Genomic DNA, 27,295 nt, shown 5'->3' on the forward strand with positions numbered 1-27,295 from the left:
ATGAATGTAGATTTATTTTATGTGGCACCCTCCTAGGCAGGTGCTAGAGAGTGAGTATAGTTTTTGGCTCTGTCTGCCTATCAGAGGAGCAGCAGGCAAATTCTATATTGCTTTCTGCTTAACAGAGAGCAGGATCTGTAAGTTAGGTCTGCTCATGGTGCTCAGTGTGTGATTCATCTGGTCTAGGGGAGTGTTTCATGCTGGTCCAATAGGGAGGCATATTGGACAGTGACAGAAATCCTGACCAATGGGTACACAGGCTTTGATACAGCCCCAGTGTTTGGCACAGACTGGTTGTCTCGGTGCATTGTAGGGTGTGATATAAAGGCCAGGAGCACATGTGCTTGGGGTTTTTGGCTGGTGAGCAGAGTCCCAGAGGGAGGGTGACGGCTGTCTCCTCCTCTGCATTGGTGACACGTGGTCACAGGCAGTTGGCCTGGTGAACCAGAAGGATGGAGCTGAACCCAGAGGTCCAGGGGAGCTGACTAGAGAGGTTGAGACACTGGAGAACTGGGAAAAACAGTATCGTGGGTACAGGGAATTGTGTCTGAGAGCCTGACCTGTGAGGGGGGCCAACCCAGAGTAGAGTAATCAGAGGACGGGTGTCAACTGGTGGAATGAAAGGGGGTGCTAGGCGAGTACTCTGAAGATAGTTGCTCAATCAAGTTTGATGACAGAAACTTTACCTTAAATTCATCTAGGGCAAAGGTGAATCTGCAGCTTTGCTGCATCCTCAAATAGGAGTCCTCATCAACTGTGAATAGTTCAATTTTGGAATATTCCATTCTATCCCTTCTCCCATCCCTATTTAAAATAAAACAACAAAAACAACTACAACCCCTAGACTGATCATTGACTGAGCTGGAAAGTAAAGTGTTAAGTTTGTGCATGCATTTGCAAACAGTAACCCATAGGGACCCAAAAAGGTGAAGAATTCAGCAGTCCTCAAGGGGGCAGTGCTACATTTATAACAAAAGTTATAGCTAAAAACTGTTTATCAGTGTAGTAGAATTCTTGTTTATGATTTTAGCTGAATCTTTATATACCTATGTATAGACATTGTCCCTGGATGACTACTATAGCATTTAAATTCAATAAATAAAGATTTGTTAATAGTGAGTAAAACATTTCCATGTGTATAAGTTTGGAATCGGTATGAATCCCAGCAAAAGTACAAACAGTATCCCTTTGGTTATACAGTTCACATATTTGTGGGGTAGAACACTAAACATTGTATTAATTAACGGTCTATGGTAGTAGTTGTAAGTGGAAACAGACAATGCTGCCTGGATCATCCTGTTCATCCAGATGTGTGTGCAAAAAAAAAAAAAAACTTGTGATTTGAAAAAAATGTACTATAAATTGAAAAATAATAAAAGACAATAAAAATACTAAACACCTTAGCTCTTGTGAACTAGGGCTTTTGTGTTCTCAAATGTCAGAGGGACAAGGCTTTTAAATTGACACCGATATAGGATCTGCCACTTTTCAGTTGTAAAATGTTTAAAGTCATGAAATTGTATCTACATTTGTGACTCATAAATAAGCCACCTTTTACAAATATAACAGCTGAACACACTTGTGCCATTGTTTCTACAATGGAATTCAATCGGCGTTTGTGGAAGGGATCCTGATTGCAGTCCTCTTACTCTACTAAAAGTTACACTAAACAATAACCCTATTCTTCAAAAATAATCAACACACATCCATTACCTAAAGTTTTACTAAACCCACAACAGTAAAAGCAGTCTGTATATGCAGTAAAGCATGCTTGCTATATTCACTGTGGAACTTAAGTGGTTAATCGTCTGCATTGTGTAAAAAGGCTGTTTGATCCTGTCATTTCTGATCCTCTCATTCTTCCACTGTCCCTAATCCATCTCTAAGACAGAACCTTTGAAATCACTTTGCACACACTCAGAATGGTGTGTATTGCGAGAGAGTTTGTTTTTTGTCTTGGTGGGGGCAGATGTGATCAGCACAGGGCCAATCAGCACTTTCCAGACAGAGGGTTAGGGGTCCTTCAGCCTCATTGGACAGTCGAATGAAAACTCCTCCTACAAGCTTTTACCAGACACTTATAGAAGTCTTAAGACTGCTATATATTGATGGGGAGAAAAGGTATTTAGCAGTTTATATTTACTAAAATAATTGCCTTTTCATGTCCTGTTTATTGTGGAGACCAGATATAGTAAATGCAGGCTCTTGGGTTTAGTAACACTTTAATAGCCCTGAAATCTGTTTTTCAATAATTTGTTTCCTATTGTGTTTTTTTTTTTTTTTGGGCCTCCTTGTAAGATCCTCTGTGAGCTTGAAAAGCTCTCCATTTCCCTTTCCCTTCCATATGTTTGAAATGAGCAGTGCACATTAGTTGCTGTCAAGTGCATCGCTCTATGCACACTACAACTCCCATAGTCCATACTACATCTCAGAAGCAAGAAAAACAGAGTGGCTACATTCCTATACACAGTGGGACTATAGAGAAGGAACCTAACTTCTCTCTAACAGTATGTCAGTATGTCATACATTTTTATAAATGCATACCTTAACAGATTTTCTTTTTAAACAGAGTTTAGTATCACTTTAAGTCAAAGAAAAAAAATAAAGTTTGAATATTGCCACAGATTAGATGGTTTGTAAAATTTTTATTAAATGACTGTCTCTCACACTCTCCTATACATTGCAGTGCACAGTGGATTTGCCTTTAGTAAATCAACCCCATAGTCAACTTATTTTTTGCTTGGCCATAATCAGCTTCCCCTTCCCCTAGACTCAGGACATTTTTTTTTTGTCAAGTCGTTACCCTTTTCTTCTAGGAATCAAACTTCCCGTTGAAGTTAATTCTCTAAAGAGACACAACAGCTGGAGAAAAAAAGGAGACAGGAGGAAAACAAATCTCCACATTTTCCAAAAAATGATATACAAATCGTTAAAGGGGTAGTCCAGAAAATCAGACAAAGTTCTGTTTCTTTGTCTGTATAACTTTTATTCTATTTTTAATTTTTTTGTTCTATAAAATTACAAATATACTAACCAATTCAGATTGTTTATGTATTTGGATTCTGAGCATAGTTTTTTCTGAAAAGGCTTGTTTTTTCAAACAACATCTACTGTTCTGCCAGTGATTAGTCTCAGTACATTATACACTTCTAGTTCCAGTGCCTTTTGATTATTTCTCTTCAATTCCCTGTAACATTTTTGGTTTCAGGCACATGAAATTCCAGAGATCAGGGCCAAGAGACAAACTCGTTTCCATTAGTAGTTGAAAAACAACTGTCTGGAATAAAAATTGGTAAACTAACTTTACCCCACCCTGGTAAGAAAATCATAAACATTTTTATAATTAGACAGGCAATTTTAAATGTAACCCAAAGACTTTCCCAACTTGCAGGTTCATCATACCCCACTTAAATTGTTTACTCTTGGACTTCACCCAGACCCATTGTGTACAAGATGCAAGGAAGCGAAGGGGGACCTAATACATCGCCCTTGGCGGTGCCCAAAGTTGCACCGCTTTTGGGCTGGCACAGTAAACACCTTTAACAATACTTTTTAAGGAACTGTCTCTCCTGACCCTAAACCTTGCTTGTTGGGTAAACTGGATTAGGTTATAAATGGACATATATGTCAGAGAGGCGGTGTCCAGAGCACTGTTCCAAGCTTGAAAGCTGATCTTGCAACTTTGGATCTCTCAAACCTCTCCAACTTTAGAAATGGGGTTAGCCAACATGGGATTATGTTTGAGATATGAGCGCTTGATATATGAGCATAGAGGCAGCCCGACCCGGTTCGATAAGATCTGGGGATGCTGGCTAGCTACCCCTGGTTTGGCTCCATTGGACATAATTATTGATAGGCTATTAACTTAAAGTGGGAACTCAACTGCTCAGTGTGTCCTCACCTTTGGAGTGAGTTTATTTTAAAGTACTGGGGAAGAGATATGATGAGAATGTCTTCTTAAACCATACCTAGGAATACATACACTGTGAGATATAATGACTAATGACATCTCAGGTTCAATTGGTTTTATAAACCTGCTCTGTCTTTGTATAAGAACATTATTCTACTTTGTATTCTGCAGAAGTATTGTATAATGTAATACTTCGGAATGTGCATTGTTTATTGTACTGTTAAAAGTTGTTAACAAACTTTATTCTGATTTAAAAAAAAAAAGACAGGCAATGTCATAAATTAGCCATAGATTTGGGCACGGTCTACAATGCTTTACACAAGGCAGGGTACCTAATAATATTATTCTCTATAGTGAACAGGTATGGGATTTATGGCCTGAAATAATGGAGATACGGTGTGATTGACATATTTGGAGTTGTTTTCCTACCTATTAAAATGCCAAAGCATTTTAACTTTTTGGACAGAGTGGGGAAAGGTAAGATTTTTACTGCGTTTCCCCCTTACATCCTGTCCCCTTGGGAACATTTTACTATGGCAGGAAACAAGAGTAACTCTCTAAATTCGTCAATGATAGAAATAAAAATGCTTTTCTTTAGTAGAGTATGGGAAAGCTTATACACCTGTCTAATTTGTATTTCTATCTCTGTCTCTGTTACAGATTTTCTCTTATTTCCTTTATGGTGAAACAGTTGTCAGCAGGAAGGATTTAGAGTAAACCTCTCTAATGAAGTCTCGGATAGCTGTAAAAACCCAACAAGTGTGCTCTCTTTTTCTTTGGGTTTCGTCCTCAATCTTTAATTTTTTTTTTCTAGTCCCCCTTTTTTATTTTTCTCCTCTCCCTCCCTCCTTTCCCCATTTATTCTGCACACATTTTAAGTTGGCCCGGTTTTAACAAGTTTGGAAACAGATGGTATATTTGAAAATTAGCTTCTTGTCTAAAATCTTCTATTATCTGTACTCACACAAAATTAACATTGCTTGCATTCAAGAAACCTACTTTACTGTTCAATCATCCCCCAAATTTTCTAATGCCTACTACCCTAGGGCTTATTTTTCCAATTCCCAAACTAAACAGTGAGGCGTCCTCATTATTTTTCATATCTACAAATTTTCCCACACTCAGGAAATTGCTGACTCTGCTGGAAGGTGCCTGCTATTGCAGAGCTCCATTCAAGATACTGACATTAATATTTTGATGTACAATGTCCAAAACTCCAAGCAAAAACCATTTCTGCATTATATTTTTGCACTTTTACAGCACTATCCAAAGGCTCGGTGATTATAGCTGGAGATTTAAACCTTACTTTAAACCCTGACCTAGATAAATCAGCCTTTCAGGGGGTAACTAAAAAGTCAGATTCCACTCATTTCAAACATCTACTTGTAGTACTGCCCCAGCAGGGGCCACAGATAAGTGTCTTCCCCAAAAAGTGTAGAGGCTGACTGTCCACCCCAGCAACAGTCCATTCACTCTGACTCGAATAAAGTCAACGGATTGTCTTTTTGTGATTTATTGATGGAGAAACATGAAACAGGAGAGGATAGGAGAGGAGGGTTAGGGCATGGGATACTCCAAAATGGTTAACAACTGGCTGTGAAAGGACAATCATCTCATTAAGCAACTGGGAATAATAGACAATTTAGGCCTAACAGCTAGGGACCATGAGGCACGTTTCTTTGGCATCTGGTTACCCTGCACCACTGCACAGCTATTGGTAATGTTTAATTAGGCTTTGACAATAATATCTGGAAGCTGATTGGTTACTATTCAGAGCTGCAACAGATTGTGCACTCTCCAGTTTTAGGAAACCACCCCATTGTTTACAAAATTGTTACAAAAAGAATACATGCTGTGCCTCTAAAAATTCATACCAGAATTCATCCAAGCATGCAACCTGGGTGGCGGGGGAAGGGGGAGTAGGGAGCAAGGGTGTCCCCTCTTAAACCATACTAGATCAGATGCTCTCAACATTAGGAGGATTACTTTCAAGGCGCCTGGCCCTTCCCCCAAGATAAATGGGTACAGAGTATATTGAAGCCATTGCTAATCATTCACAAACAAAAAATAAACAGTAGATGAAATCAATCACATCCTGAAAAGTCTCCAGAATGTCAATCCAGCTTCAACTAAATTGTCCATCTATGTAGACTCACGTCAATTAGGATGATATGCTGACATGATATCACACCGCATCCAATGATATTCTGTATAAACAAAGGGATTGAATTTGCTGGGTGAACCCTTTGACCAAATATGGTTAGAACCATATCTGTTCAATGATGTCTTCTAGGATGCCTTCCAGCTTGTTTGTAAACCGATGCCATCAGGAATCTATCACTTAGCATCGGTATTGTTACTACTACTGACAAACAGAAGCCAGTGGGAAATCTGTCAATGACAGGTCCTTGGCCGCTGTTTATAAACGCACAATGTATCTTTTAAAGAAACACATTGCACTGCTGCACAAGTACACGTGCAGGTATAAGCCATTCACAAAATATGTTATTCAAAGAATTAATGTATTTTTGCTGTTGTCCTTTATGTTGCAAGACCCTGAAGGGTATTCTGAAAAATCTTTTTTTGCATTAGTACATATCCCCTATGGCAGTGTCAAGTTACTGATGCCTTTTTTACCTTGCACATTTCCCTTTAAAAAATAAAAAAAATATTCAGCTGCCATAGACTATGTTTGGGTTTGGTGCTAAGTTTGGCATTTGCAAATTTTACACTGGGTTCACAAAACTCTCTGCAAACAGAATCCAGGTCAACTTGCTCATCCCCAAAAGTAACAAGGTGTGGTCACTGAGGCAGAATGTACACCTTCTTGCTATGCCTCAACCTAAGCTCATGGGAGAAAATGATAATTTTTCTAAGTGAATGGTTTATTGTGCATGTCGCCCTCTGGCTTGGACACATACATGGGGAGGGGGAGTCCTGAAAGAGGTTCTAACTCTTCCTCTTGCAATCAAAAATGACAAAAAAATGGCTAAAGCTGGGTTTTAAATCAGAGTTAAGGTTAATAAAGTGTCAAATGACTATTTCCAAGTTAGCCAATAGGATGCAGTTGCAAAGCTTAATAAAAGCTGTTTTTTAATAATTTAACAGATTTAGGAAGATTAACATAAAAAGTACTTTCAGTTTGCCGGTTTGAAATTCGTATTAGAAGATAACGGTGATGAAAAACTCTCATCCCATGCCCACAGCATGACTGTAAATTCCATAATGACGTCTTATCGGTTATGTTGGCTACCTATTTTTATAGCATACGTTTTAGATGATCTGCCATTACCAGTTCCATTTGAAAACTACTAAAAAGTCTTGTGTCTGCATGATTGATGAATGGTGATAAAACCATTTTGCCTGCAGCTGTTGCAGCTGACAGAAAGCCAACTGTATAGCTGCTTCTTGGGCATGAATAATTTACTTTATTTGCAAATGTTGGGAAAGGAACATGCAAAAAAAAAATGTCTTATTCTGTTAGGACATAAATTATACATATAATAGAAGAGAAATTAAATTTATATGTGGTATGTTATGACAATATAACTTACCATGTAACCAGAATACATACCAGTATGTTTGACAGAAGGATAATGAAGTGTCTGTCTGTCTCCATGAGCATGATGCAATGTAAAGGGAGGGCAACAAGGGACTTAGAATAAAAGCACTGATTATACACTGGATTGTATGCGGTCATTCAGTGACATTTATTAGGTACTGGAGGTCAGAATTTGCCTCTTCTGCACACTACCATTAACTCTCTTTTTGAACTTTAGTCCATTTGTCATTTGGACATACACAGACTATGACAAAACTGAAACATTCTTTATTATGAATGGGTTTTCCTAGGACGCACATATTTTCTACTGGACAATTACCTTTTACATTCCTCCCCGAATAGATTGCAAATTTATAGAACACAATTCCCAAGTGGTTGTAAGCATAGTCAGCTTGTGCAATATGTGACCAGTACAGTAGCATATAGTGCAATTCAGTGGGGAGGGCCCAGAGTCAGATTACTAGCTGGGGTTCCTACTCGCTGACCCGTTGCACCTCTGGTTGTTCCTTCAGCATTACAGAATTACCTTGATTTTTTTTTTTTGTAATTCCAGGTGTGTAATATATACCCTTTAGGTTAATATTAGCCTGCAGTGGTCACAAAGAGGTTAATAGTGGGTGGTATATTTTTGCATAGTTATAAGTATATTATTTTTAACAGAGACTGCAAGGCTTCTACTGAACTTCTTAACAAGCTTCCAGGGTGGTCTAAGGATTTTTTATATACATGAAAAGGAGAAAAGGGAGGACTGTAATTCTAAGAAGGTGGCTGCCCAAGTTTTCTGTCTCTGCAACATGACTCCTATTTATTCCGACATTTTTCACTTGCTCTGGTAGCATAGAATCATTAACTCCGATGTGATGGCATTATACTAGTAATAAGCTGTTTAACACTGAAAAAATAAGGTAAAATACTAAAATATCATTCTGGTAATATTTTGCATCACTTTGGTATCATGGCTTTGGTCTGCTACAAGAAACATGGGGGTATTATAGCCCTACATTGGGTGGCCTCTTTGCAAAGGAAATCCTGTTACATGATGCTAGATTGAAATATAATGCAAAAATTATGTACAGCTGGACAAGTGCTACTTGTGTTCAAGAATAGTGATGATGTTCAAGTTGAAATTGAAGTAGGATTCAGCCCGTACACACAATCCCAAAATCGTATTGAAAATGCCACTTTCAAAGCGATCAAACAATAATCTGATGGTTAGTACACAGCTTTTGAGAGCCGATCATGACAGTTCATCTGATATTATCCAACGAGACAAGCATGAAAAATTTTCATGTATGATACCAGATCATATGATTTTCACTGAATCATTATAGTTGTTGTTTCAAAAATACAATACAAATACACTACAGCACATTGCATCACTTCCAAATTGTCATAACTTTAGTAACCTATTTAGTTTCAAAATGCAACTAGCAAGCGAAAAAAATCAGACAATCTGTCGTCAGATTTTCGGATCGTGTGTACGGGGTGTTACAGTCAAACTAAAAGAGGTATTTGCTTACCCATAGAGCCTCTTAGGAGTTTTGGTTGCTGGGAGATAACAACCAGTGACAAATCTTCGACATGTCCATTTAGCTGTTAAGCTGGGGATTGTGACTGACATCACCGAACCATTGATTGCTGCAGCACAACCCGAAAGTGGGTCTCAGCCAATGAATTAGGGCCAGGACCCGCTGATCAGCTTAGTGAATGACAAAAGAGAGCCCTGTGTTGATAAACAACACAGGACTCACATCATACAGCAGTGATGTGTCTCTTCTTTTCTCCCTGCAAAGCAGGGAGTAAAAACCAGCACATTGCTTAATAAAACACCACACAGTAAACACACTGAAGATTGTTAGGCACACATTTAACCCCTTGATTGCCCATAGATATAAACACCCCTTCCCAGCCAGTATCATTAGTACAGTAACAGTGTATATTTGTAGCACCGATCACTGTATTAGTGTTACTAGAGATGTCAGTGGCTGTTAGTCAGTTCCCCCTAGCATCAGATAATGCCAGATTGCCTGCCACACTATTGCTGTCCCACTATAGGTCTTTGATAACTGCCATTACTAGTATTAAAAAACTAAAATAAAAATTTCAGTATCTATACCATAGTTTTTAGACACTATACCTTTCATCCAAACCAATCAATATACACTTACTAGGATTTTTTTTACCAAGGGCATGTAGCAGAATACATTTTGGGACAAGATTTATGAAGACATTAGATTTCTTTTTATATGTTTTATAGCAGAAAGTAGAAAATATTGTTTTTTTTTTTTTTTTTGCGTCTTTTTTTCGCTTATGTCGCAAATAATAATAAACCCAGTGGTGATCAAATACCTCCACAAAAAAGCTTTATTTGTGTGAAAAAAATTATATAAATTTCATATGAGCACAGCATTGCATGACCACACAATTACCAATTTAAGTAGCACAGTACCACACTGCTAAAAATGGCATGGTTATGAAGGGACTAAAATCTTCCTCCGCTCAAGTGTTTAAAGAAGGCTTCTAAACTCCAATATGCCCCCCACCATAGGCCCCTTCGTCACTGAACTAGTAATATGGGGAAGAGTCCCTTCTCCTCAAAACAGGGACAATGTGCTTTGCCAGGGGGGGGGGGGTTCCCTGGGTAACGTACCCTACCCTGGTTGAGAGCCTTGTATCGTTAAGGAGAGGGGGGCACTCCTGCTCCCCCCTTTCCTGGTAAGTCAGGCACCATGCTTGGATAAGGGACTGGTATGGATTTTAAGGAGACTTCAAGTCAATTTATTATGGGGTCCCCCTTCAAATCTATACCAGACCCTTACCTAAAATTCAGGTGGAAACCCCAAGCATTTTGTTTTTTTTTTGTTTTTTTTTTTTGTCAATTTTACGCTGTAAGATTTACTTTAGAAAAAGTGACATTTTAGCATGGGGACCCCCCCCCCCCTAAATAAATACCAGAACTTATGGGGTATTTTCTGTCTAAACAGAAGGGCTCACATATCATTTTTTTACAAAAAAAAAATTGTCAGGAAGAGGCGTTTACTGGAAATTTAAATAATATTTTTTGAATTTGTAGATCTTTTGCTATTGTACATTATATATATATATATATATATATATATATATATATATATATATATATATATATCATTATACATTATATATCAGTTGGGTTTGGATTAACATTTGAATTTGTGAGCTGTCTGGCGGACCTCTCACGAACCAGACCCAGGTTTGTTGGCCTCATCCCTATTCAGGATCACAGGAAAGTTAAAAGAAAAAATAAAACAAAATCGCATAAGCACTGACATATCCATCATATCCATCTTCCAGTCTTTTAAGTACATAGCTGCAAGAGCATTGTGTTGCAGCCAACTAAATATAGAAATATGTTAAAATTAACTTATGTATAGTTTAGCCACTCTTCCCACTTTATATTCAAAGCACAGCAAAGTTGTTTCTTCTAAAATCCTTGAACTGTATAGGTCTGCATGGGTTGTATTTAAATAAGATTAAATACGGTAATTGTTGGGAACCTTAGCAATGTTTGCTGTTCCATGGACCATATAATAATTCTGGTAGTCCTTCAAAGCTCATCCTCTGCATCTAATCTTGCTAGAACTGTTTGACAATGAAAAGAACCAGTCCACTTATAAATGTTATTTCTGTTTAGAGCTGATTCTGAAGGGCCCAACTGGCAGTTTTCTGGTAGTCTCCAGATGCTCCTATGCTTATGGTTGATAGTCTTGTATTCTTTCTGTGGGATTGTTCACTCATTTATGGAGAATACATCTGTAGGACTACCACTTTAATTTATTGAATTATCTTCTTAAAGAGGAAGTAAACCCTCCTCTGCAACTTTTACCTATAGGTAAGCCTATGATAAGGCTTACCTATAGGTACTGTAAATATCTCCTAAACATGTACAGTTTAGGTGCATACTAGCTCATTATGTGTTTCTCTTTCAGGTTGCAAAAAAAAAAAAAAAATTGTATGGGTTTACAATCTCTTTAACTTTAAAAATCACTCGTGTATAAAAATGGATGCTGGTGGTCAATCAGGAGAGGCAGATATTTATTGAATGTTCACACACATTAACAAAATGTATTCTCCTAAAGTTAATTTGTCACTTTGCCCATGCAGAGAAAAGTGAAAAATCTGCAAGCTTAAAGGGATTGTAAAGGCAGAAGGTTTTTTTTATCTTAATGCATTCAATGCAATAAGTTAAAAAAACATTCTCTGTGCAGCAGCCCCCTCAGCCCCCCTAATACATACCTGAGCCCATCTTTATCCAGCGCTGTTGCAGGAGTTTCTCATCTGCCCGGGACTCCCCTCCTCATTGGCTGAGACAGCAGCATGGCACGATTGGTTCCTGCTGCTGTCCATCAAAGTCAGCCAATCATAAGAGAGAGGGGGCGGGCCTGGGTCGCTGCTCCATGTCTGAATGGACACAGGGAGCTGTGACTTGGGTAACCCCATAGCAAACTGCTTGCTGTGGGTGCACTCAACAGGAGGGAGGGGACAGGAGCACAGAAGAGGGACCCGAGAAGAGGAGGATTCGGGCCACTCTGTGCAAAACCAACTGCACAGAGCAGGTAAGTATAACATGTTTGTTGTTTTGTTTTTTAAACAAGACTTTACAATCACTTTAACTATTTAAAAAAAAAAAAAAAAGTATACATATGTAATAAATAATATTTATTAGGAAAATAATTTCCATCGTCAAGAAGACATTGATTGGTAGGGAAAATTGTCACCTTATAATGTAAGCTAGAATTTGAGTTTTTTAAAGACAACACTATTTTTTAGTTTTGGATAGAGTAGGGAAGGGACAGACTTTCTATCAATGTTTCATTCCAACAGGTACTATAGATTCACACGCACATCTTTTTCCTGGAGACCATTTTTGATTAGACAGAAAGGTGGGGGAATCCAAAACTTAAGAGTTATTACCAAAGTAGGGTGTGGAGTTAAATCATCCAATAGAGAAACATTTTTAGATTGCAATTGTCTAAGATGAGAACTCCCTTCACTTTGGGGAGATTTCCTCTAATTTCCTGTTGCTTCTTTAGGACACATAGTGAATGAGAATCTCCCAAATAAGAACAAATTGTAACCCAGTTTAATCCGTCCCTTCTTTGTCGAAAATGAAAAACATAAATTGCCTTTACATACACAAGTACAAATGTTTGGTCCAAAGTGATAATGCAGTTGCACTTTATAATTTAGGATGAAATAAAATAAACCTACCTTAATGATGTGATGCTTCTTGTCCAGTACTGGCATCTTAAACATCTGACACCAATAAGTTGTGTCTTTATATGGAATAGGAACCTATCTTGAAAAGAAATAGGAAGCCTAAAGTTGAACTCTAGACAGATATAAAAGACACAAATGAATGCAGCTCTGTCAATATTAATACATCTTGAAATGTATTTTTTATTTTTATAATAATTTGTGTTGATTTTGTTTTTTCATTTTAATACAAGCAGTGTCATTATCTGAATTTGACCATAATTCCTGTACAGCAAGACTAGGGTGAGAAAGAAAGAAGCAGCAGAAGGAGCCAGTCATTTAATGTGCTGACAAAGAGAATGCTAACGGGGGGAGAGATCAGAAAGATGTGCTTATTACTGTGCTTGTGATGCTTCTCCCTTTACTGTACATTACCAGGCTGAGTTGGGTCCAAGAGTCTAGAGTAAATGGTATAATGATGAAGAACATTGATTGATTGTAGAAAAAACTGTTTTTTATATGTTATTTTTGAATGAGCTGTTTATTTTTTGTTATTTACTGTTTTTTATTTATTGGGTTTTTTTTTTGGGCTGGAATTCTGCTTTAAATATTTTAACTATAAATATACATTTTTATATAAAATATACATAGCAGGGTATACTGTATATCCGTTAAAATGTATTTAAACTGAATTCATATGTAGCGCAAAGAGACCATCAATACTCATTTAAGGTATTTTCGCCCAAAAATTATTTTTAAGTGGATTGAGAGCATGTTATAGCACATATACCATGGGAGCTCCAAATATTAAATTGTCCTGTTGGGTTTACTGTTTCTTGTCCCTACTCAGCCAATATGATCTTATTTAGCTTTAGTTCAGCTTTCCGCTTTAAATCCGTTATGGAAATCTTTTAGAAAATGGAAAGGAGAGAACATAAATATATTGCTTGGCTTAAAGAAAAAAAAAGAGAAAATTCAATGCTTGGGAGGGCTGGAAACTCAAAATTTGAGATTTCCAACCAGGAGTTCTGAGAGATATAAAGCAGTAGGACAGAGAGTAACATGCTATAACTCATCTGATGGTAAATAACAGTTCTAGGCAGGGATGCCTGATACCTTGAATAAAAAGACATTTGTTAAGAGTTTTAATTTACACTTAACATTCTTACAACATTTCTAAGTATACTGACCCTCAATTTCTATCTTCAGGATGATTCATATCACAAAATGATGTAATACCTCTACCAAACATAATTTGTACTGGAAATTATTTTATAACACATATACATTATTATTTGAATATATATTAGGACACTTTATTAACCTTTTAGAGCATTGTACCTTTGTCTCACATCAACAGTACAAAAATAATACTTAAAAGTATTTATTTATTTTTGGTGGTTGTTACCCTACTTTAATAAGGGTATACTCAGTAAAAAGGAATACCTACCTGCAAGGAAATAATTATCACAGACCAACTTCAATAAAGTGTCAGAAATTATTTTTCCCAATCCAAGATTTTTGGCTTTAGTATTAAAGCCCTGTAGGCATAACACACACAGCACAAGAACCCTGCCAGTTTATCCCTTTAATACACTGTGAAACTAAAACTGCACAAGCCACTTCACATTTAAATATATGTATAGCCAAAACTTTTTTTTTTTATTTGAATAGAGTAAGAAAGGGTAAGGACCACTGGCAGTATACTTTTTTCTCTCCTTGTGCCAATGGGGGGATTTACTTTAATTTCCTGCCCAAACGATGCAACAGGACGTCAGTGGAAATCGATACTAAAGGATAAGAATACAAAATTGACAAAGACTCTCTATTCTCCACTCCCTCCAAAACAAGAAACATGTTTTGGCTTTAAAATGGACTTTATCTGATGGGTGCCCACATCAGCATGACCTTATATCGAGTCAAGTTTATTCTGCGTCATCCAACTTTTTAAATAGATGTTAATTTGTTAATAAAGTTGCAGTATTACACTATTTTGGCTTTCTATTTGTCTCCCTGCACATGGGCTTTTAAAACACCTATGAGAGGTAATTATTTGGAGTGAGGAGAAGGAGCTAATTACTTTGTGGAGTTATTTAACCAATATCCAAGAGGAGAGGAGGTGTTCCTATGGTTTGATCCACCAAAGGATAAAGGGATCACAGGCTTGTGGGGTCTGTGTGACCCACCTGTATCCAGTAAGAGGCAAAGATTATCATCTTTATGCACTGGAGCACCTGATATTCAAGCAATATCATCCACTACTTTGCACAAACTGTTTTTTGTTGGATCATGGCTTTAACCCTTTGAGCACCATAGAAATGCACCTTATTTGATCATCAATTACATTTTCTGTCTAAAAAAATATTTAATTCTATTTGTTTATTCACCATTTTGTATATGCGTTTTTATTCACATACGTTTCTACATTAGAAATTTATAAGGTGATTACTAGCACTGTATCGGTTCTTTATTGCACTTTTCAGCACCTTATATATATATTTGTTTTGCACAATATATTCTGTGGCACCAGCACTTTATAAAAAGGCTTATGATGGTATATATGATTATTGGTTTTAAAATTTAACCTACATATTTTTTTACCATTTTTTAGAATTATTATTATTATTTGCCATAATGTATTCCTTGTCACAGACACACATCATATGTTGCACCTTATATTTATTTATTTTTAGAATATTAATATTCTGTCACAGATATACACCAGATATTGCATTTTACATATCTATTTATTTTTTAGAAAATTAATATTCAGGTGCACCATTGTTACATATTTTATATTCAGGATACCAGCGCCTTTTTACCATTTTTTACCTAGCTTGTATTGCATTTTGCAATTAAAAGGGCAGCAGGTTCTACAATTCAAAAAAAAAAATCCCCTAGGAACAAGGCGCCTTCACATTAATTACTCATTATGATTAAATATTGGTGATGGAAGTGTGGTAGATTACTATCAACAAAACAGAAGAAGACAGAAGCTTACGTTCTGATGAGTAAAGCTGAAAGACTGAGTTTCTACAAACATAACATTTTTTTCTGGGTTGAGTAGGCGTAGACTTTTCTGACCCCGATTTGACCCATGGTAGGCTGGTCCAGTGCCTTCAATGTCATCATCATGGTATGCCCAAATTATTCGTATTGTGCTTTCCTGAAATAATATAAAAATAAAATGTATTTCCTTTCATCCAATATTTTATCATGAAATTAAACACTGAAATGCAATTCTAATAATTTAATATTTTCATTAGGATATTAAAGACTAACATGCAACTTACTGTTATATTTTTATCATATAGGTCACAGGTTTGAAGAGCTCGGCTGAACTTTAGGGTAGTGTGTGTGCCATTTTCTATCGCATACTTAAGTTTATAATTTTGCTGGGTGTCTCTGTGAAGAACTCGCTTACTATCTGTAAAGTAATCCTATGAAAAAAACAAAGATAAAAAGAGCAAAAAGGAAAGTTGGTCAATATTCCCAAAGGCATATACATTTATTTTGGGCCCATTCACATCTCTATGTGTTAAGGTAAATGTGCTGTATATTTAATTGAAATCAAATGAAATGCATGAAAACATGCATGAATGCACATAATAATATGTGTTTACATAATACATAAGCACATGCAAAAACAAATAATTCAGATCTGACATAAAGATTAGGAATAGACAGCTGCTTGCTGTGGAAAGCACCTAAATAGGACATGTTATTCCACCAGAATGCTACTAGGATGCCAGAAAGTCTTGTGCTTTTTTTTGACAGCCCTGCACCTCCACTCAATACTTAAGGTGTTACTAAACCCACAACAGCAAAATCAGTCTGGATATGCGGTAAAGCATGCTTGTTATACTCACTGTAGAACCTAAGGGGTTAATCCTTTGCATTGTGTGAAAAGGCTGTTTAATCTTGTCTCTCTGATCCTCCTCTCCTTTAACTGTCTCCAAAAAAATAACATGATGTTTACAGAGCCAGGGGACAGACTGCATGTGCTCAGTTTGGTGTGTATTGCTAGAGAGTTTTCTTTTTTCTTGGGTGAGTTCATGTGACTAGCACAGGGCCAATCAGCACTGTCCAGACATGTCCAGAAAGAGGTTTAGGGGAGATTGAAAACTCCTCCTACAAGCTTTACTAGGAGCTGATACAAGTCACAAGACTGCTATATACTGTTCATGGAAAAAGGTATTTATCCATTTATATTTACTAAAATGATTGCATTTCTATGTTCTGTGTACTGTGGGAGACCAGATCACTGTTCTCTCTCTGGGTTTAGTAACAATAAGTTTAGATGCTGGATTTTTATAAAAAAAATCCAAATGTAGTCAGAAAAATAAATAAATTGCCATACAGTAACTTTTATGTTACACACTAGTGATGCTTCCTTCTTACAATGCTTACTTTGGACACAGAAGTACCTTATAGTAAATAGAATTGTGCCTACAAGCAGCACATATTTTTACCAGAAATAGGAAATCCCTGCAGTGCATTACATGGCAGTACTATTCGGTGTATATCAATGAAGCTGTTCGTTTTGTATATACAGTATTTCTGAGAACTTTGTGAAGAAAGTGGGCAGCAACATTTTATAGGGTTTATGAATGAAGGAAGACATCTTAGCAGGTTGGGATCAGAAGGAGAGGGGGCATCAACTATGGGAAATGTATCAGCAGATGGCATGGAGGTAGGTGCACAGAGACACATCCAAAAGGAATGCGAATGCTGGGCATGAGCAGGAGAGGTCTCATCAGCAGAGCAACTGCTTGAAAATGCAGGTACTACTGGCAAAGCAGTTCTCCAACAGAGAGACTAAAAATGGCAGTTTTTTCTCTTGTTACCTATGGCGAAGAGAATTCATAAAAAGGGGAATTTTATATAAATATTTTATTTACTGTATAAAATAAAATATGTCCCTAAAAATACCACTGTCTATATCCCCAACTGTACCCAAGTATATTTTTATTTGGACCCCAAAGATGAAAATCAAAGTTTGCATTTAAAACCAACATACAATTACCTAGAAACATGAAAGGAGAGGGATGAAGCATTAGAGATTATTTTTTTGCAATTTTCATTTACCTTAAGACTAAGTGGCCATTCCGAGGCTTGCTAATAAAATTTAATCTGTAAATTACCCTTCACATTACAGCAGTTTTTCTATGCCAGCTAAAAATCTTTTCAGTTACTTGAAAAATACCCCTGCTGTAGGTACCCAGCTATCGTGCCCTTCAGACCCACTCTGATGAGCTGTGTGTCGCTCTGAGTGTTTCAGAAGCATGCTCTATATCTTTTGCCATTTTTCAGGTCAAAACAATTATAAAAGCTGTTTTTACACAGTACTAATTTATTTATATCAGGTTAAATATACTAAAACAAGACATTGTTGTGCTATAACTTCTTTTGGATATAAAAAGTTCTTAGAATTTCCCAATCAATTAACTTGCTCCCTATGGGGAGATTTCCTTCCGTTTATGGAACAGCTGTCTTAGCACTCTCACTCTGAAAATCCAAGCCTTCATGTGAATTTACTTTCATGTTCCTGCATGTTTCCTTTTATCTCTGAGATCTTAGAGAAAGTCATGGTGAAACAAATAATGCTACTTGTCATCCCAGTCTAAACTCCTGTTGCTCTTTTTTCCTACACCAGCAGAAATCATTTTGATGTTTTTTTTTTTTTTTTTTTTTCTTTTTTGTTCCCAGGGGATACAAAGATATAATTTTAAAGATTTTAGATTCTCAGCTCATTCTGACAGTGTCTTATGGAGAGAACAAAATGAGGCCTTAACTCTTTGCGTACTTAAAGGGGGAGAATTTTGTTTGATACTTCAATTTTAATATAACAAATCCAGTAGAGATAAAGAAAATGCGTTGATTGATTACATGTTTTTATTTCAGGGCTTTGTGCCCAAAATTATACATCATACAAATGCACTGCAATTTTACATTTTTGCAATGCTTCCTTCCTATATCCTATATCTCTCAAGTCTGATGAACTAAAACTTGATCTATATTTCTTTACGTACTATTTCTTGTGATCTTAAATATAACCATTTTACAACTAGTTGTTGTTACTAAATGGCTGCTCACTGCCCCTACTGTGGTGGATGGATGTATCCCTATACTGTATGTGCACTGCATGCCTTTCCAGGCGCACAAACAGTCCTGTGATCTATCATGATTAGACACAGTAGAACAACAGGTAAAGACACAGAGCCAGTGAGAGCGACTCTGTATCATGTGATTTCTGTGACCAATCACAGTGATCACAAGTGTAAACAATATACTATGCATAGAATCCATTCAATAATTCCTCTAGCTGCAGTGGAACAAAAAAAATCAAAGTTGGAGAAGTTCAATGTTCTTGGATATCTATTGGCTGTGAATCAAAGTGCCAGCATCCACCAATGATGGGGGAAAGGTGAGGGGCTTTTAAAATGCCTCTGACCACCAATGATTATGGAATTATTTTTTGGGCAGATTTACAACAAGGACACGTAATTACCACTGATGCTGTGGGATTTCTTAAATGCTACTGACCAGTGACCACCAATGATTTGGTGTGGGGATTTCAAGTGTCATGGACCATCAATAATTGTGCAATCATTTTTAAGGGTGGTTTAGGTGCTTTGGGTTTATTGTGGACATCTAGTCATCCTCTGGGAAATTTTCTTCTACTAATAACTCAAGACTTGCACTTGGCTTCAGTGGGTGACTTCAAAAGGCTAATCACACCTTAATTTATTTTTTAACCACCTCAATACCAACATGTTTCTTCATTTCCAAAAAACATAGGAAAATTTTAGATCATCTTGGGGTGTACTATTCTGGCACTTTTTTTTTTTTTTTTTATGTTTTATACCAAAAATTAGGGATGAGCAGAATGTACCTGGGTTCAGTTCAAAGCAGATTCACAGTGCATGACTAAAGTTTGGGTGCCAGTAAGCACAACTAGCTATGCAGATCAATGTCAATCATGATGTATGAAGCCTACCAAAAATAGCCTCCAAAAAATCCCTCCAATGGATCCCTCCAATGGATACATCTGATTTTGTCACTGATTAGTGATGAATCACATGCCCCAAGCCCTGCAGCTAAAAGTAAACAACATTTTGGGGTCTCTCAGGTGATGTCATTGTCCAAATGTATCCACTGCCATATTTGGTCAATGCAGGGCCAGATTAACATAGGGGCTATTGGAGCTGCAGCTCCAGGCCCCTACCTTAATATAGGCCCCGGGTTGGCCATATTCACTGTTACCGCTCTTCTGTCACTTGTAAACACAGAAGTCTGGCTTCTATGCTCGCTTCCCCAGGCAGCTCCCTCAGAACCTCCCCACACAGCACGAAGGCCGGACAAGGAGGGACAGTTGCCGATGCATGGATGTGTTTATGGGCTTCAGAGACAGCATCCCATGTTGAATTAGGCATGCATGGCTGCACCCTTCCTCCTCTGGGTGCATGCCAAGGCACGGCCCTTAAGGCCCTTCAAAATCCTCAGCACCAAGCCCATGATGCTCTTAATCCGGCCCTGGGTCAATGTCAGTGTCAATGTTCATGTGACCATATGTGGATAGTGATGTCACACTATACCTGCCCCTGTATTTACACGACCTGGGATTCTGATCAGTAAATTAATGGGTCAAGGTGATTTCACTGGTTGCTTGAACCAACTGCTTTCTTAGCAATCACTGACAGATTGGAAGCTGTTATAGATAGTAACGTTAGAAATACACCTGCTATAAATGATAGTCGACTCCTGCCAAATGGTCTAAAAGTCTGATGTACAGATAAATGCCTGAACAGCCATAGTTTAAATGTTTGGACTGAAACTTTCTCTATATCACAACAATTAAAGACAAAGTGGTTACTAAATCACACAACAAGAATTCTCTATCTGTCTCATAAAAAATGAATTTGGGTACAGTGTTGTATGACTAAGTCATTGTCAGTCCAACTAACACAGCACTGAAAATTGAAAAATGACCTGGACAGGAAATGGATGTAACATGCAGGTTCTGAGGTGGTTAAATGGTTAAATAATTATGCTTTCAGCAAATTTATTTCCTTTCCCCCTGCTAGATTGTTGTGTCTTCCTGCCACTCCCAGTGGTGATCCACCCTAACTGGATCTGATAACTCGCCTACACACTAAGCCCGGCCATACACGTAGTGAATTTCTTTCCTGCAACCACGGGTTACAGGAAACAAATGTGCATGATTCCCCCATCAACACGGACAGTGTTGACAGGGATTCCTGTCAGGCAATTGTCTTCTCCCCCACCAGAGGATAGTGATTATCATTAGTGGCTATAGCAGCCGCTTTCTGTAATCGCAAGCAAACCCAGCAGGCTGTTTGTACCCAAGTTGATCATTTGATCAACCTGGTACATTTAGTCTGCCCTATAATGGTACAAATCTTGGCCAGATCCTGCTGAAAATCGAACCATGTATGACCGGGCTAATAGTGATACAAAAGGCTTTATCGAAGTTGGAACAAGCCCTAAAAGGAAAGTGCTGGCTAACAGATTTAACAATGGCAGAATTAACCCAGCATCCAACATGAAAACAACTGCGTTACAGTAGAAGAGGTAAAAGTTATGCCTTATGGCCTCTCTGACACATTGGAAATGGTCTGCAGGAAAAGACTCAACAGCACAGCAGGCAACTCAGATGTACCAAGTATACAGGCAGGCCTCCATCTTCCCTGGTACTACTGTCAACACACTGATAAAGAAATTAATCTGATTATCAAATCAAATATAACATAGGCCTAAGATTAATCAGTATTTCATTCTTGTGTCATGAACTTTCAAAGACCCTTGGAGGTGTCTAACACAGGAGACTAGGAATGTTTTATGACATCTGGAAACATACGTTAGAGGTTATCCTTTACTTTGTTTGTTGTTTATGTATAGTGTAACACACCATACTTGGCAATCAATCCCAAATCAGTCATGCTGACATAACTACTAATATCTGTAAACAATTTTGTCCAACCATGTATGTGCCTTCTACACAGTTTAAATACCTATGTCAAACAGAAACTCTTGGCCATTCTCCTTTGGAGAATAGTCCATGTGCATGTATGTTTCAATAAACACATCTTCTTGTTCACTGTAAAGTGAGTGATCTTGACTGCATTCCACGACAATACATCTGTGTTCCATCTGCCCCCAGGGGTCCAGTACTCAATCCACATGCCAACTCCCTCTCCTTGATCATTCTTGCAGGTCTCCCTGGTGGCTTTTGGGTTCTCTTCAATAAACCTCTCATCCCAATGCCAAGATAACTGCTTCATAATAGGCCATTCACATCAAAGTTGAACAACCATCCCACAGATTTTAAAATCTCCATTCAGCATTTGATCACAATTCACACCTTCAGTCATGTAATCCAAACCATCAACACATGCCCAGTGCTTCCTGGCACAATGGGATCAGATTTTGTTATTAGAACAAGATGGTTTCAGGGCCGGTTCATACCAGGAATCACACAGGAACAAGCTGTGCTATCTGTGTGATTCACAGTGTGTGTAATTTGAGCCTATTTATTTCGAATGGGCTTAATCATACTAGACAGCATCAAAGGTAGTGCTTGCACCAGGGGCGTAACTACAGGGGTTGCAGGGGTTGCGATTGCTACCGGGCCCCATGCTCCAGGGGGCCCAGTAGCAAACCAGTGGGTGAACTTCCAGGATTGCAAAAGTCACACTTGTGACCGGGCCCTGGCATTGCACCACTGTGGGGAGGCCCCAAGATTGCAGGAAGGGAGCCCACTGCAGAACTTGTGAAAGGATCCTGCTGCGGGACCGTAATAAAAGGCCATGCAACGAGAATAAAGAGCCCCAGGATTAGTGGGAAGAGCCCTGGGCTTGAAGGGAAGGGCCCCGGCCAGGGATCTGGGGGGGCCCTTCATGGTTTCTTGCATCGGGGCCCTGAAGGCTCTAGTTACGCCTCTGGCTTGCACTACTTTAAAAAACACCCTGCAACCAGGTACTTTTGTACCATGCAACCCGGTTTAGGCAAACATACTGTGTTTGTAACCTGCACTTGTTAATTTAACATTGACCCCAGCTGCAGATCAGAACTGCAGTTGCTTTGAATGTGGTGCGGGAAACGCACATGGAACGTGAGTTTCCTTCACCACGTTCTGGTGTGAACATGCATTCACAAACTTTCAAACTTGTCATTATATTTTTGGAATAACAACATCCCCCTTTACAGATTACATAGTAATTAAATTAAGTTGACCCATGTGGATATACTGTAGTTACTGTGGTATGTTTCTGACAAACAGGGCCCAATTAAAACCAGGTCCTTGCATTAATGAACATTGCATATGTTGGTGAACTGCTGTGCCATTCATTGGGAATGGCACCCCAACAAACCCCCAAACAGCTGCAACCCACTACAGCCCAAATCTTGGGGGTTGATTTCCTAAAGGGAAAATAGACTGTGCACTTTGCAAGTGCAGTTGCACTTATTTTCCCTCATTGAGCTTAGTGAATGTGGTGAAGCTTTACTTTGTAAAGAATACCCAACCCCAAGGAAACAAAAAGGAGTGGAAATCAGCAGAGTGTCACTAAGCTCTGGGGAAAATGTATGCAACTGCACTTTCAAGGTTCACAGTTTATTTGCCTTTAGTAAATCAACTCCATAGTGTCCTATGTGTTGTGCTATGGGAAATGCAGCCTGCTTCGAAACGCCCATGTGCTAAAGTGCATTTCAGCCTATTCAGTTCAAATAGGCTGCTTAATGTAGTTAGCAACAAAGGACGAAAATGATTGCAATGCATTTTTCCGTGAAGGCCATCACTCTGGAGGAAGATGCCTTCATCATTACAAGAAAGGTCCACTTGAATATGATTACAAATACTAACAGGTCCCTCATGAACACGGACGTTTTGAAGTGGAAATAATGCTCTAGCATAAAATCACTGGGTTTCTCAGCACCCCAGTTACTGCAGGTGGTGTATACAACCAGCCATAGAAGTGCCTACATGTACTTGTACATATACAAATATACAGTGCCTTGAACTTTGCGACCTTTTGCCACATTTCAGGCTTCAAACATAAAGATATAAAACTGTAATTTTTTGTGAAGAATCAACAAGTGGGACACAATCATGAAGTGGAACGAAATTTATTGGCTATTTCAAACTTTGTTAACAAATAAAAAACTGAAAAATTGGGCGTGCAAAATTATTCAGCCCCTTTACTTTCAGTGCAGCAAACTCTCTCCAGAAGTTCAGTGAGGATCTCTGAATGATCCAATGTTGACCTAAATGACTAATGATGATAAATAGAATCCACCTGTGTGTAATCAAGTCTCCGTATAAATGCACCTGCGCTGTGATAGTCTCAGAGGTCCGTTTAAAGCACAGAGAGCATCATGAAGAACAAGGAACACACCAGGCAAGTCTGAGATACTGTTGTGAAGAAGTTTAAAGCCATATTTGGATACAAAAAGATTTCCCATGCTTTAAACATCCCAAGGAGCACTGTGCAAGCGATAATATTGAAATGGAAGGAGTATCAGACCACTGCAAATCTACGAAGACCTGGCCGTCCCTCTAAACTTTCAGCTCATACAAGGAGAAGACTGATCAGAGATGCAGCCAAGAGGCCCATGATCACTCTGGATGAACTGCAGAGATCTACAGCTGAGGTGGGAGACTCTGTCCATAGGACAACAATCAGTCGTATACTGCACAAATCTGGCCTTTATGGAAGAGTGGCATGAAGAAAGCCATTTCTTAAAGATATCCATAAAGAGTGTTGTTTAAAGTTTGCCACAAGCCACCTGGGAGACACACCAAACATATGGAAGAAGGTGCTCTGGTCAGATGAAACCAAAATCGAACTTTTTGGCAACAATGCAAAACGTTATGTTTGGCGTAAAAGCAACACAGCTCATCACCCTGAACACACCATCCCCACTGTCAAACATGGTGGTGGCAGCATCATGGTTTGGGCCTGCTTTTCTTCAGCAGGGACAGGGAAGATGGTTAAAATTGATGGGAAGATGGATGGAGCCAAATACAGGACCATTCTGGAAGAAAACCTGATGGAGTCTGCAAAAGACCTGAGACTGGGACGGAGATTTGTCTTCCAACAAGACAATGATCCAAAACATAAAGCAAAATCTACAATGGAATAGTTCACAAATAAACATATCCAGGTGTTAGAATGGCCAAGTCAAAGTCCAGACCTGAATCCAATCGAGAATCTGTGGAAAGAACTGGAAACTGCTGTTCACAAACGCTCTCCATCCAACCTCACTGAGCTCGAGCTGTTTTGCAAGGAGGAATGGGCAAAAATTTCAGTCTCTCGATGTGCAAAACTGATAGAGACATACCCCAAGCGACTTACAGCTGTAATCGCAGCAAAAGGTGGCGCTACAAAGTATTAACTTAAGGGGGCTGAATAATTTTGCACGCCCAATTTTTCAGTTTTTTATTTGTTAAAAAAGTTTGAAATATCCAATAAATTTCGTTCCACTTCATGATTGTGTCCCACTTGTTGATTCTTAATACAGTTTTATATCTTTGTGTTTGAAGCCTGAAATGTGGCAAAAGGTCGCAAAGTTCAAGGGGGCCGAATACTTTCGCAAGGCACTGTATGTATGTATATATATATATACTGTATATACACATATACTGTATATATACTGTATATACGGTATACTTATGCTTTTGTGCAAACGTGCACATGCATGATTTTTAAATTTTTCGCATTTTTTCTTTCATTTTTAATGTATTGTTTTAGCCTCAAATATTCCATGTGCATTAGGTCTTCAATTGTCTTAAAGTATAACTAAAGGCAAAACTTTTTTTTTTTTTTAGTTTTAGGTAGAGGGGAGATGGATTAGCATGCCTGTCAGTTTTTTTTTTGTCTGTTTTCCCATTAGGGAGATTCACCCTCCCTAAGCCCCCGTTCACACTAAGGCGACCTGTGAGGCGACCTGGTCGCCTCACAGGTCGCCGTAGGTCGCCTCCCATAGGGAAGCTGCAAACCCGTTCTAATAGGAGCGACTCAAGTCGCTCCGACTTAGAAAAAGGGTCCGGAGCTTCTTTGGGGCGACCAGGAGGCGACCGCCATAGACTTCAATGTTATGAAGTCCATGGCGGCCGCTCCGAGGTAGCGTCGCCCCTATGTGAACGGGGCCTAATTGTCTTGTTTAAAGTAAAAGTAAAATAAAATTCTACATTTTGTGTAAGCCAATGTGGTACCAATATTTAAAAAAGGGCCGAGATATATCCCGGGTAACTATAGGCCGGTCAGCCTAACATCTGTAGTCCGTAAGATTTTGGAGGGGATGTTAAGAGACTATATAAGACTTTAGTAATGAAAACGGTATTATTAGTAGTAATCAGCATGGATTCATGAAAAATCGTTCTTGCCAAACCAATCTATTAACCTTCTACGATGAAGTGAGCTGCCGCCTAGATAAAGGTAAGCCTGTGGATGTGGTGTATCTGGACTTTGCAAAGGCCTTTGACACCGTTCCCCACAAACGCTTACTCTCCCACTCTGCAAGACTCTGGTCCGGGCCACATCTGGAGTATGCTGTCCAGTTCTGGGCACCGGTACTCAGGAAGGATGTGCTTGAACTGGAGAGAGTCCAGAGAAGGGCAACAAAAATAATTAGGGGAATGGAGGGCATCGGCTATGAGGAAAGACTACAAGCATTGAACTTATTCTCTCTCTGGAGAAGAGACGCTTGAGGGGGGATATGATATCAATTTACAAATACTGTACTGGTGAGGACCCTAGCATAAGGAACAAACTTTTTAGACAAAGGGAATACAACAAGACACGTGGCCAATCACTAAAACTAGAGGAAAAATGGTTTCACCTTAAAATAAGTAAGGGGTTCTTCACTGTCAGAGCAGTAAGGATGTGGAATTCGCTTCCACAAGCAGTCGTATCAGCAGGGAGCATCGATAGTTTCAAAAAACTATTAGATGGGCACCTTAAAGACCACAACATACAGGGGTATACAATGTACTAACACACACACACATCATAGGTTGAACTGGATGGACTGATACCTTTTTTCAACCTCACAAACTATGTAACTATGTAGCTAGAGGCATCACCCCAGTACCGGCATCCATAGGCGACGGTCGGTTGTCTTGTAATGACAGCCCATGTGGCTGAGAAGCCGCTCAGCTGTCATTACAAGGAGCAAGAGGGGACGTCCCCCCCTCCCGCCACCTTCCGCGGCTCGCCCGAGTCTCCTGTCCCACCGGGAGACCCGGGCATCCTACCTGCACGGCCGCCGAAGACCCATCAAAGCTGCATCGGGTCTCCATGTAAAAAACCCTTAAGTGATGTCATGACATCACTTCCGGGTACTCGGCGCCAAATTAAAAAAACTGACAGCATTCAAAACATCCAAACTTGGCATTTTGAATGCTTTTCAGTGCCGAGGAGGGGTTTGGGGTCTTTTAGACCCCCAGATCCCTCCACAAGGAGAACCTGTGAAAAAAAAATGTTTTTTACATGTCCGAAAATATCGGCCGATATCCGATGACCAAAATATCGGTATCTGCATTAAATAAACAATATTGGTCGATCACT

The 27,295-nt window shown here is 38.7% G+C and overlaps 1 protein-coding gene across 1 annotated transcript in view; it reads right to left on the minus strand.

Annotated features, from left to right (window-relative positions):
- The window catches only part of MOXD1 (monooxygenase DBH like 1), a 106,166-nt gene that overhangs the window by 51,045 nt on the left and 27,826 nt on the right, over positions 1-27,295 (minus strand). The window contains exons 2-4 of the mRNA XM_082251985.1: positions 15,998-16,144; positions 15,706-15,870; positions 12,720-12,803 (exon numbers count right to left, since the gene is read on the minus strand). Of these exons, the coding sequence (XP_082108111.1) occupies positions 12,720-12,803; positions 15,706-15,870; positions 15,998-16,144 (396 nt within the window). The remainder of the gene's footprint in view (positions 1-12,719; positions 12,804-15,705; positions 15,871-15,997; positions 16,145-27,295) is intronic.

This window comes from Pelophylax lessonae, assembly GCF_965119305.1.
Source record: "Pelophylax lessonae genome assembly, chromosome: 3".
NCBI lineage: Eukaryota > Metazoa > Chordata > Amphibia > Anura > Ranidae > Pelophylax > Pelophylax lessonae.